We start from the raw sequence: 12985 nt of genomic DNA on the forward strand, positions 1-12985 counted from the left end.
GACAGCCTTTAATCAAAACTTACATATTCAAAGCGATCCTTGCAGAGCTGAACCATAAGATGAAGAAATACAAGTCCAGAGAACCAGAGGCACCACATCACCACTTCTTCCACTGTCTGGACATTCAGCACACCAAAAATGAAGATGAACTTGTAGAAAATTAAATTCCAGAATTTATCCTTGAGATGCTGTAAAGGAAGAGATTTGGTTACTGTAGTGAAAGCACTGACAATCCACGTGCAGGGGAAAGAGGAGGGAAAAAGAGAAAGGAGAAGAAAAAGACATGGAAGTAGAAATGCAACAATATGTTAGCAAAAGCCTGCTACGTACACACCTTGAATAGTATTCGTGACTCTCACTGAATTAAAAACACGTTAGAAATATTAGGGGTTGTTGGTCTTTATCTAGTCTTTTGTACCACCACAGCATAACTGTGCGACACAGCGCACAACGCAGCTTCCTGCCACATTTCCAGAACAGTGCTTAGCACAAACCAAGTTCCGTCTCAGGTCGATTCTCCACGCCCAAGCAACACAACTACTGGGCCACAAACGTAAAGTCCTCTGCTGGAAGAACTGCCCTGGTTAGTTACGAGAGATGCCCAAATAGCCTAGCACCTTGCTTCCAAAAACCTGTCCAAAAGTACAGATGATAAAGAAAAGATGACAAAGTCTGTTCTTAAAAAGCACAATGCCTACAGCGGAGAATGAGATGGATGAGCAATGAAAAAGAAATTATTCCCACGCACACGCAGTATGAAAGAAAGAATATGACAGTCTCAAGCAGCAGATAGCAAGCCAGTTCGCTGGGGATAAAAAAATTTATGAAATAAAGTATTTTGTTAAAGAACACGATGAAAACATCAGGAGTGTAGTTAAAACAGGCCCAGAATTCCTTCATGATGCTGCCGATTTTGGCTCACCAATATTAACGACCAGCTTTCCTTTACATGAGATCTGAAGCATAACTCCCACTGTCCAAACACAAATGGATCCACGCCGTTACTCCTTTTTACTTCAGTTTCTAAGCGGTTAGAGAACATCCTGGAAATTATCACCGGTTAAAATCCCACATCCTGACAGTCAACACGGACTGAAAAGAAAATCTGGCCCAACGCAGTTTGACAGCGCCTTGGTTTTAATGCACTTCGACTCGGAGGCTCTACGAGGTGTGAATCACAAATACAATAGGCTTTGAGAGATCCATGGTTATTAATGAAGCTTTATGTGCCTCAGTTCTGCATGTCAAAAATCATCATGGCCTGATTTCTCCTAAAGAACTGCATTTATGGGCTTTTTTTTTAAAAAAAAAATATGTGAACACACTTTAAACCACTGCTCCTGCATTTACACAGAAGAACTTAGGCATTTGCCTTTCTTTTTTAAAAAAATATACAGATAGTATTCAAAGTACTGCTGCTGCTGCTTTTATCTTCTGCAGGATCCTGTTTTGAAAAAGCCTGGGCTCTAATGATTCCCTTGCTGAATTTTTAAAAACATTCCCAGCTAGCCCAAGAGTGGGACTAACCGGCTGAGTTTTCAGCCCTGCTCACCTCCTTCCTCTGGCCGTATGCCTGCTGCCCCCTCTTAAACCCGAGGGCAGATAACCACCCACTCAGCGTGTGGGGATGGAAAGCTCTTCTCCAGCAGTCAAGGCACAAAGCGAGGTACAGAGGGAACTCAGACTGCCAGTGCCGACACCTAACTAGGAAACGCAGTGGAGAAATGCTGCCGAGCGCAAACTGGACAGAGAAGAAGGCATGTTACGAGTGTTCTGAAACGAGGTGCACTAGTAAGAAATTTAACAAAGTTAAGGAAGCAGGATGTTCAAGCTGACTGCGGGCTTATAAAATACAACAGCGACAGTGAAGAGTCCCCCTCAGAAATAAACCAGAAGCTTGCGGCTGTGGATATACTGGCTAACCAAACGGTAAGAGTTAAGTTTACGCTGTTCTAAAATTTTCTTTTCTTGCGTACTTTCAGCAATCCCATATCGAAAACAACCCACACCAGTCATACACCAGGAGAGTTATGAACCACAACAACATCCACGGCAATGCACCGCTGTCTTACCTGCCTCTCGCTGACGCGAAGAGGACCGAACACCACACGCTGGATTACCCCAGCAACCAACACCAGAATACAGCAGGCAGTGTTCACTAGTACCTGGAAAGAAAGCAAGCAGTCAGCGACAAGTACTTTTGCCCAGTTTGGCGGGGGTGGAGAGAGAGAAGGGGAATGAACGAGTCTAACAAAACCTGCCATTGTTCACAGAACAGAATTAGATCCCTGGGGAGGGGGGTGGGGGGGGGCTGTTGGTGAAATTTAAGCCTGGCCTCCTCCAAGACACATATAGTAGCTGATAAGTCACCTAACTTTTTAACTTCTTTTTTTTTCTAGAAATATTAACACAGTCAGTTTGATACACCAATATAGCCAACAAACTAAGCTACTTCTTTGAAATAAACTCGGTTTATATAGATTAGCGAATTTTAGCACCAAGGAACACAAGGAGGAAACTCACAGATCACCAAGATGCTCGTTTTGTTTAACATAGGGTGGATGAGAAGGAAGAGGAACAAGATTCCCACTGCCTGGACACATACCAAACAGCACTGCCTAAACCCTGCGGGGGAAATGGAGCAGAACGCACAAACCTGGGGAAAATGCTGCTCACATCCGACAACGCCACTTGGAATTAACTTTTGACCTAGGCAGCGCACTACAAGGGGCAGCAGGGGTGGCGAAGCAGCCTCCCCCTGTCATTTCTATAGGATGTACATTTTTCCAGGGCTCTTTCACGGAAGGTCCTGGGACCAGGTTTCAGCAGGCTGGAGGCGTCCGGGATACTCCAACGCCAGCCCCAGCCAAAAATGCCGCTGCAAGGTGGGTGCCCAGGCCCTGGCTGGCAAGCAACCCCCCTTGCCCAGCCCTGGTGCTCAGCACCGGAACGAGTGAGGCCCGATTCAGGCACCGCTGCCAGGTTTGGGTTTAAAGAGAGGGAGAATCTTCTTTTTGTTCCCTTGAACGGTGACAGTGTTTCCTCCTGCCCACAAGGCTTTAAGTGTTATTTAAGAAAAAAAAAACAAATCCAAGCAGCAGGTAGAGCCTGGGCCCGAGCACCTGGGGGCCTCCGCCGCGGGTTTCTCCCCGAAGCCCCAGCGCGGCGCCCCCCAGCACCCCCCCACCCCCACGCGTGGCGAGCGGGGCCGCGTAGGCACTGGCTCCCGCAGGCCCACCGGGGCGGCGGGCGCTCAGGCAGCCTGGCCCCGCCGGCAGGCAGCGGCCCGGCCCAGCCCGGCCCCGAGCGGGCAGCCCAGCCCCCCTGCCCACCCAGCCGCCGGGGACCCCCCCCCTTATCCCGGGAGGGCGGTTTCCCAGCGCCAGCAGCCAAGCCCCGCCGCTCGGCCGCCCGCCAGCCGCCGCTCGGTGCGGGCCCCGGCCCCGACTCGGGGACAGGCCGCTGGGCCCTCCGCGCCGCCCCGCCGGGCTCGGCCGCCCCCGGGCTCACCCAGACGCAGAGGCTGTCCGACAGCAGGTAGTAGGCGACGTCCAGGGCCCGCGGCCCGGCCCGGTGCGAGGGCTCGGCCAACTCCGTGCCCGCCGCGCCGCCGTCCGCCTGGGCGCCGCCGGGGGCCTGGCTGAGGGCGCGGTAGGCGCTGAGGCCGGTGCCCAGCAGCGCCAGGGCGCTGAGCGCCGTGTAGGTGCGGAGGCTGGGCCAGGGGAAGCGCTCCAGGAAGAGCAGCGGCATCGCGGAGCCCCTCGCCGCCGCCCGGCCGCCGCCTGGGCCCTTGCGGCCTAGCGCCCGCCCCGCCGCCCCTCCCCGGGGCCGGCCCGGGCCGCCCCCGCTGCAGGCCGGGGGAGGGACGGGCCCCGAGCCCCCGCCCCGGCTCCCAGCGCCGCGGCCCGGCGCGCTGAGTCACGGCCGGGCGGCGCTGCCCTGCCGGCGGGGGGAGCTGGGCCCGCAGCCTGCCCGGCGCGGGGGGCAGGGGGCGTTCGGCGGGACCCCACGGGCGCCGCCGGCCGCAGATACTGGCAACGGAACCAAGCGCTTTGGCAAGCCCCAGCTCCCTTGGCAACATGTGTTCTCCCAACTATGCCCTCACAGAAGAGGACAGCGCACAAGCAACAGCGCATCCTCTGATTAGAGGCACAATTTGGAAACAAGTCTTTAGAAGAGTTACTAAGCAAAATTATGGAAGGCTAAAGGTATTAGGAAGTGACACATCCAACTGGAATTTATGTTTAGCCAAGCATATAAAACCCCCAAAACTATAAAGGCTGATATTTACTAAAGGTTAATATTTACTAGCTGCAAGAGACTGAAATGTTGAGTAGCAAAAGCAGAAGTACAGGTATCCCTGGCAGGATGGCACAGCATACTGCTCTACAACAGCTCAGAATAACGTGGAGCCACTTGCATAAGGCATTGGCAAAACATTTCAGCGTGACCCAAATGCTGTCCTGTAGCTATAGAAAAAGATATAATATTAATTTCACTTCCCTTATTTTAAGAGGATCTCAGGCCAGCTCAACAGAATTTGTTGGGTTGTTATTTTCTTACAGGGGCACAGAGGGAGAAGCTACACGTCACGACTCCTCCAAGCCCTGCACAAACAGTAATGCTTCCAGGTCAGTTCTGGCAAGCTTTGAGCAAAGGCTACCCTTGCCTTTAAGTACTTGTACTCCCTCAAAACAGCAGTTCTTTTTTCCAAGTTAAGACTCAAAAACATATCACACCTACTTATACTGTTTAATTTCTCCCTCAGACTAATTCTCTGCTCAAAGATGTGGATCAGAGCATCCAAATGGTCCCTGAATGGTTTAGGTCCTCCTCTTGTTTCCAAGGTCTTCTGCATTCCTGAAGGGAAGTATTAATTTAAAATATGTACCTAAAAGTAGGAGACAGCTGAAGAAAAAAACCACAAACCAAAGCCCCCAAAAAAACAAACCCAAGACAAACAGAATCTTAACCATCTTGTTTAATGTTGTACAAAAAAAAATTGGTGAGTATTACAATGAAAGCAATTAAAACAATGATACCACATCGCCATCCTACTAACTAAACAGTTGATACTCACTTCTCTATTCATACAATAGAAAGTTTAGTGGCCTTCAGGAAAAGAATGACATAAAAAAAAAAATCCTTGTGTCACACGTATTCTTTTCTCTAGGTTTTAAAGCTGTGCTCACAGAGACGGCTTCTATCAGACTCTCCAGGTATACAGGAATTCAGTTGTAAATAAAGTTGAACCTAAAATTAAAAGGATTATACCAAGTGAGGAATTTTAATTCTTTTAAGTGACATTCTTGAATAAGTAACCAAATGTTTTGTTGGTGCTCCTGACAAGCTTCCACCTGCCAGAACAAAAGTGTATTTTTCAGTAAGACAGCTTTACTGCATAGCAGAAAGCATCATTTTAACAGCCAATCCTATGCTCACATTGCACGACTGCATCTTAAGGTTGCCAAAGAACAGATTTATTAACATTTCACCCCTTAAGAAAACTTCACAGATAGTAAAATACCAGCGAGAGTTACCTTCCCCCATCAGCAACTCTGCCACAGCTTTTCTGCTGTCGGGGCCAACCTTATATAGTCCAAGGGCAACAAACAGACATACTCAACAGTCTTCTCAACTGTTTTTCCCAACAAACAGCGTCCACACACTGAAAGCAAGCATCTATCTCAAATGCCTGATGTCCAGCCTTGGGATGGCTCTGTTGCACTGGTACCAAACTGCTGTTTGGCTGCATGATAGCCCGTCTTCTGCTGGTACTCAGGAGAAAGTATCTGCTGTCTTTAGAGCAGGGGGAAATGGAATCCCCCGTAGCTACAACTGCCAAAACTGGGGCTAGATGGGAGGAAAAAACCCAGCACGATACAAGCCTATTATGGGCAACACCAGCACTGACATTCTGCTAACAGATTTCTCATCAGAATAGGTGGATGACAGAACTACTTTCCCAAGTAAGGGTCGACAGGCAGCAGGATGCCAGCATTCCTGAATATTTGCTGAAGTAACAGAAACCAGTGAGACCAGCGAGCTCTGGAGACCCGAGGTGCAAGCCACAGTCAGGTAAGAAGGCCAAAGAGCATGTACATCAGGAAAAGGAAGGAAAAATACGGCTGTCCCTACAGATACTTGTGTTGAAGATGCTACACGTTATAAACCCTACTTCATGGAGCCTGAAAAAACCCACCACGTGCAGTCAGCACAAAGCTGCGATAATGTGCACACCTAACTGTGCTTCAAACATGCAACTTGGTTTCTACTCTCACACTGTACTGCTGTTCCTCAGCCTGTGCACAGCTTCATCCTCACTATCTTTCACATCTTCCTTTGCTACAACTGCTAGATAGGACTTTGATGCTAGCAAGTTGTGATCAGTGCCTCTAAACTGTCCACTACCTCTCACCTGAGGCAGATTCTAAGCTCTCTGAGATAGCTGCAACCTTTTTGAGTTGGTTCCTGTAGTGCCTAGCCTGGCTCTGGCGTCCTGCAGCAAATGTGCTCCCAAGAACTATAATACAAGTAAATTATAATGTACCTGCTCAAAAGTTGAGGAAGGCTGGAAATAATGGGTCCATATCCTGGTGCGTTGTCATAGAGCTCAAACAACGGTGCAGCAACCAGCTTGTAATTTTTTGGGACTGCGAACAAAGCTAAACCCAAATACAAGTGGATTAATAAGAAAAAACTTCCACAAGTTCAGCCAAGGTATCACCACCCCCGACACACCTAAGAGCAAGATCACTACCTATAGCAGGTTTATCCATTTTCTATTTCAATATGGGGGTCCTATGCCTGTACAGAGACTGATGCAGGAGCAGGAATGAGAATTTACTAGAAACTCACATTCAAAGGATCACCTACCTGTAAAACTGATGTCGACGTTTAACTTTTTTAGTATTAACTATAAACAACTGCAAGCATATGAACACAAACTGGCTACCACGTTTCCTTCTGTGAAATGCAAGCATTTAGACATAAATACAATCCTTCAGACATAAATACAATCCTTCACTGCAAACAAACACTTACCCTTTTCTTGAAGCTGGACCAAGAAAAGCTTTTTGTGCTCTTTTGGTTTTGTAATATGAGCTGGGATATAGGGATACTGGAAGAAAAAAAATAAAAATTGGTTGTACAGAGTTTTGAAAATATTGTGCAATCTTAAGTGCTACTTTATAAATTATCAAGCACTGTGCAAGCTTTCAAAGTGTCATATACTGTTCTTTCACTGCCCCAAGTATGGAAAACCACTTTTAGAAGAAAGTACTCTGAAAGGAACACTGTTGCTGTCACAAATATTGACAGGATCTGAAGCGTTGGAAGAAGGGTTCGCCGGAGTCAAGAAGACGCTCAATATGAGTTATGCATCTTGCTCAACTTTATTAGTTTCTAACACTACTTATATAGAACCGATACACATGCATATTCGTAAAGCAGAAATATAATTGGTTAGTAGTCTCTAAACACGTGCGGTTCTCACACCCCTAATTATCATGACTAAAATAAGCATTCTATCCATGTGGCTAATTGTGTTGCTGTGCTTCAGCCATGTAGTTTGTTACTCCCTATTTTCCCATACCGGTCCCTCTCTTTCTTGGCCCTGCACCTGCTTTCCCAGCAGCTGTATCTTGTTACAGCCACGGCCTGTTGGCACAACATAATTACTTGGTCCCAGGATTCAAGAATAGCTCAAGGCTACCTTTCTTGTTAACTTCAGCACAGCAACTTCAGTACAATTCTGATTACAGGCCTATTCTAATACCAGGCCTGGATTGTGCAGATCTTCAGAGATTCTAAGGCCATGCTTCTGCAGCCATTCTTCTACACTGAAGATGTGCCAATAATCATTAACAATTAAAATAACCCAGTAAGATGGAAACACCTAACAGCAAACTGAGCAAGCATTCTCAGTATTAAAGCATTTAGAAATAGGGTAGCGAGACAAATTTATTCGCAGGGTTTCTGTTCCACATGCAGCAGTGCAAGTTTCCATTGTGGCTACAACTGGAATTTAAATGCTGTGCCTGACTCAGCAGAGGACTGGAAGCTGTGATATCCAGTGGTTCCTCATCCAGCAGGATGGATCAGAGGAGGGAGACAGGAGTTACCAGGAAAAAAAAAAAAGTTTGCAGTTTCTCCTCAGCCACAGAAAGGAGATGAAACAGGTAAAAACCAGAAAAACTAACTGCTTGTGCAGCAGGTACTCAACAAGCCCAACCGGCAGGTTAAAGGGGTTTGGAAGTACAATCAATACTTGACTGAAGAAGATGAATCTCAACATGAGTACTCACCTGTGGAGGTTCAAAGTTCGGTCTCCACCAGTTACCAATGCAGTCATCAATCACCCAGTCTTGCTGAACACCATCCTGACGACCCAGTATCTACCAAAACCACCGTTACAGTCAAAACTCTTAACCACCCAAGTCAATATTTTTTTTACAAAACATATACTGGAAGCATGAAGACTTGCTGTCATAAGGGTCTGATGTAATTTAGAACTGCTCTGGAACAGCTTTTAATAGAATTTTAGAGCATTTTGGTATAAAGTGACATTTTTTAGTAAAAGCCTCACCTGATGGGACAAGGACACTTTAGGGAGCATTTCAAATTCCATGCTGTATTCAGCTGAACTGAGTCCTGTCAGACCAGTGGAAAGAATGAAATGCATTGTTATGCTATCTGACAGAATTAATTTAGGTTACTCAGAGAGCATGGAAGGTTAATTGGTGCATTGGGAAGACTATCTCAAAGGCAAGTCCTCATCAGTTCTGTCTCACAACCTATTTTACTGCCCATCTTCACACTCATTTGCCTGAAGCCAGCCAAAAAAGCAAAGCTGCAAATGAACACAGGACATGAGCAGCAGGTAGGAGGTCAGCCACTACACTACTCCATCACACTCGTGATGCAGAGGAACCAAAATTTACTGCTTGATTTGTTCACTACCCAAGAACATCGCAAAAGCATCAAAATAACAGAAGCAGTAAGGAGACTAATGCTTTGCCTCCTTCTATTAACTCTAAAATAATCCAACATTCCAGTATGGCAACATAACAAAAGAAAACAGACCTCTGTCATTAAGCGTTTGAGCCCTTCTACCTCATCTTCTCCTGGATTGAGTTCACCACCAGGTCTGTTGAAATAATCAATAATGAAAGCTAAAGTTATGTTTTATTGCATTTTCCGACTTTCACAGGTAAGTTTGGATGTGCTTCCAGGCCAAGAATTACAAATTCACTCAAGGCTCGTAGGTCAGAAGTTCCAAATCTAACTTTGCTGAATTTGAAGAATGTTAATTTGATAGCCGGCACCAAAACCACGAGTAAAAAGGCTATTGTATGTCCCTTATAAAAAATAGCTATTAGATAAAATACTTTAACATCATCAGGAAAAACTGTAACAATATAGATGATAGTAACTGGGTCACTTAAAAGGTAGTTTTAACAACAGTATAAACGCACCAGAAGTTGAAGAAAGAGTTGTAAGCACTGACTGTATTTGTTTTTATCTCAATAACAGCACTCACTGAAACACACAGGAAGCAGAAAATAAAACTCATGTGGGGAACTATCCTACATTTGATACAAGGTTAATGAAAAAAACTAAAACCACATTTTCATCATTATGGTTTTGCAAAAATTTTAGAGTCTAGCCCATTTTGTCCACACATCCCCCAAATCAAGATGTCAAAGAGGAATTTGGGTATAAAATTAGATTTTACACGCACACACACAAAATTGAGAACAAACAATATAAATGTTAAAAACGTAAGAGCAAGAACACAAGCCGGCCCATCCGGTTTTAAAAAGAAAACAAGCACCACCACTGTCACTGTGCCCATATGATCCAAACACTAAAACTTCACTCTGGCAGCGAGAACTGAGACGAACTGAAGGAATTTTCCCAAATTTACGTGCCTGTCTTTCTTCCTGTCCCCAGCTCACCCAGTAGTTTGTAAACACGTATCATTCTGCATTTACTGGGGTTTATTCCTTGAGCTCCACTTCACCGTTTTTGTGGTGCAAGCATATTTAAGCGTAACAGCTTTCACAATGTAAGTACAACACACTAACTACTGATAATGAGTTTTAAACAGGGTATTACCATAGTGATGCGCTGTTTAAGATTTCCAGTCGGTTCCACACAAAGTCACCCCACTCAGGAGCAGTCAGGCAAATATACTTTAGATGAAAACCCCACCATTCAAGAAAAGTTTTCCCAGACTGTCTTTGCAGGAAATGAATCACATTCAAAACACCCATCGGTCAGCCACACTTTAACCTCTAGCCTGTCTGTTTAGCAGATCATGACAATAAAGTTAAACTGAAAGTTACATTCAAAAAACAGATACTTACAGCTTGAAAAAAGTTGTACCCAGCTGCAGTAACAGGACATGGGGCAGCCTGTGCTCGTGTACAATCAGAACCCCTTCCACTGTCCGCCTCATGCCAATCTTGTCAAACTCTTCCCTCATGCGCTGAAACCGAGCTGCCACGGAACTGTCCTTCTCGTACAGGGGTTCCTTGGTACCGAATGTATAATTTGTCAGAGGATACCTATATGAGGGGTGAAAAAAGATAACGTTACCACATAAGAAATCTAAATTTAAATCACTATGACGCAGCATCTACCCTGAGGAAAAACCTTCTGTGCTTGACCAAACGGGTAACACACTTGGCACTGGGCTAGAAGTTCTTGTTTGTGACTTACGGGGCTCCTATCACAGTAAGATCTGCACCACGATACACAGAGACGCAGAAAGTCCTGCTGATGAACACGCTAGTGCAGATTCAAAGAAGGAAAGGCGGCCAGAAGAACCAGCAGCAACTGTTACTCAGTAGCCACCCTCTTTGATCTCCACACCGCAGAGAAAAGGCAGCTGAGCTTCTGAGAGGAGCTGGGAAAGGGACAGAAGAGAAAAGCTCTGCTGGGAAGGAAGGAAGCTGCACAGGACAGCGTTTTTGGTTTGGCTATTTTTTCCTGCAGAAGTACTGAAGAGCCCAAAAACTCAAGTGTTAGAAGTGGTTTTGTTTTGAAGTGGGAAATCAGACATCTGGATCACAGAAGAAGAGAAATGCTGAGTGTCTAAGTGCAGGGCCAGGAGCCTGGGGTAAGAGCAAGAGTTTAAGCAGATCACTCTGTATGGCTAGGTGCTGGACCTGTGCATTCTCTCATGGTAGTATGGTGGAAATTGAGATCTCTCCAGGTAAGAGGGGCTAAAAACAGTCAGAAGAGAAAGGTTAGGCAAGAAATTGGTCAGTCCTAGAGCGCACAGAGGGCAATGGGAGAACGTTACTGTACAGCAAAATCCAAGTAACACAAAGATCTGACAGCATGAGGCCTGGAGGAAGATAGGATCACCCAGCTAAGTGAAAAAGGGAGAGGAAAATGGGTTCCAGGCAGAGCAGTCACACGTTACCATCACGGTTTTATTAACTTGCGGCATAAAGCAACTGAATTAATAGAATAAACAGCAGATTTCACAGAGAATGCTTTCCTTGTGAAGCACCTTGTCATTTATTCTTTCCCCATTACTTATCTGTGTCAAATTTAAGTTGCATACACTCTTCCCCCCCAAAATTCCCCCACCCCTGAATTTTTCCTCCTGTTTTACAGTGGCAAAGTCACAAGCCAGTGTTAGAGCCCTTTCAGAAGTAAGGCAAAACAACCAGTTTCCTAACTGCATATTCATTTATTAGCAAACTCCCCGACTTCCACTTATAGCCGAGAACATCTACATTTCTTTTTAATTTCCCCTTTTAGATACACGAATAGCTTTATTAATAACCTTCTATGCTAACCCATACTTTACTAATGTGGGTACATTAATCTGTACATCAAAACTCTTCGCTGATACTTCAAAAAACCCAAAAAAATCATTGCTCATAACACAGCTTCCTGCTGAGTCTTTTCTTCAGAACCATTATAAAAATATTCCAATCTCTGAAATACACGTTTGAACTTCCACAAGACTCTTAACTGTGAATAAACTCAGCTAAACCAAAAAAACCCCACCCCATGAATCTGCGATTAATAGCTAAAATTGAGTATCACTTGTTACACTTAACATTTGCTGTTTCTGGAACTTGACAGATGTACTCAGTGAAGAACACATCCATCAGTTTACTGGAAGAAGCTAAAGCATATGGTTTCTCACAGAAAACAAATAAATATTTATTAGCAAATAGTTTGTATCTATGACAGAAGTAAAGTTTTCTCCAGATTTTATTTCGCATTTCACTTACAACGCCTGCACCAGACCATCGGCAACCACCAGGTGCGCCCAACCACAGCCTGCTAACCACCCCGGGTCGGCTCAAACCCCACCTGGGCCAAGCGCCTGCCTCCCTCCCTGCCGCCCCATAGAAGCGCACACAGGGGGGAAACATATCATGTCCACCACGTCTAAACACTCCCCGGCTGCGATGTTGTTTCTAGACACTAAAGCACTGCCAGCAAACGCTCCCTGCCCCCCCGACAAGGCCGCAGCACCTCCAGCTCAGCGCGGCCTTTCACCGCAGGCCCCGGCAAGGAGCGGCGGGCAGGGCCCCGCCGGCAGCCGCGCGCCTCCGCCGCCCTCCCCTCAGCCCCCGGGCCGGCAGGGGCAGCCCTGGAGCGGCGGGCGCTGAGGGGAAGCCTCCTGCGGGGCTGTGGGGGGCGCGGGGCAGGGCTCGCTAGCGGGACGGGACGGGGCCCGGGCAGGCCCGAGACGGCGCTCACAGGTTGATGGTCCTCTCCAGCGTGAGCGGCTTCGTCTGCTGGATGTACTTGTTCCCGAACTGGTTCACCCCGCGGGGCCAGCCGGTCTGGGAACGGTTAGGCGGCACCACAGACATGGCGGCGCGGCGGCAGGCGGCGAAGGAACTGTCAATACTCAGCGGCGGGAACGGCGTCCGCCATTAACCTCCCGCCAGACCGCACACCGCCTCGCCGGAACCACCCGCCCCATTTCCGCCGCCACCAGAGAGAC

At 46.7% G+C, this 12985-nt stretch overlaps 2 protein-coding genes across 2 annotated transcripts in view; both read right to left on the bottom strand.

Moving 5' to 3' along the window:
- The window catches only part of AMFR (autocrine motility factor receptor), a 30293-nt gene extending 26483 nt beyond the window's left edge, over positions 1 to 3810 (bottom strand). Inside the window, exons 1-3 of the mRNA XM_040615135.1 lie at positions 3511 to 3810; positions 2073 to 2165; positions 24 to 188 (exon numbers count right to left, since the gene is read on the bottom strand). Of these exons, the coding sequence (XP_040471069.1) occupies positions 24 to 188; positions 2073 to 2165; positions 3511 to 3750 (498 nt within the window). The 5' untranslated portion in view covers positions 3751 to 3810. The remainder of the gene's footprint in view (positions 1 to 23; positions 189 to 2072; positions 2166 to 3510) is intronic.
- A 1153-nt stretch (positions 3811 to 4963) lies between these two features.
- Positions 4964 to 12964, bottom strand: NUDT21 (nudix hydrolase 21). Its single transcript, XM_040615813.1, has 7 exons — positions 12736 to 12964; positions 10371 to 10571; positions 9085 to 9148; positions 8307 to 8396; positions 7045 to 7120; positions 6551 to 6665; positions 4964 to 5253 (listed from the first exon to the last, which is right to left on the bottom strand). Exons 1-7 carry the CDS (start codon positions 12849 to 12851, stop codon positions 5232 to 5234), a joined length of 684 nt encoding a protein of 227 aa, XP_040471747.1. The 5' UTR covers positions 12852 to 12964; the 3' UTR covers positions 4964 to 5231.
- Positions 12965 to 12985: the final 21 nt, after the last annotated feature.

This window comes from Falco naumanni, chromosome 15 (genome assembly GCF_017639655.2).
Source record: "Falco naumanni isolate bFalNau1 chromosome 15, bFalNau1.pat, whole genome shotgun sequence".
Classification (NCBI taxonomy): Eukaryota; Metazoa; Chordata; class Aves; order Falconiformes; family Falconidae; genus Falco; species Falco naumanni.

What these genes read in the sequence shown, in the direction of transcription:
- NUDT21 (XM_040615813.1), bottom strand. Translation starts at nt 12,851, where the DNA reads ATGTCTGTGGTGCCGCCTAACCGTTCCCAGACCGGCTGGCCCCGCGGG. An exon ending in CTGGAGAGGACCATCAACCT is followed by an intron (nt 10,572 to 12,735) that starts GTGAGCGCCGTC and finishes CCCCTCATATAG; the next exon opens with GTATCCTCTGACAAATTATA. An exon ending in CTTCCTCAACTTTTGAGCAG is followed by an intron (nt 5,254 to 6,550) that starts GTACATTATAAT and finishes TTTTAATTTTAG; the next exon opens with GTTCAACTTTATTTACAACT.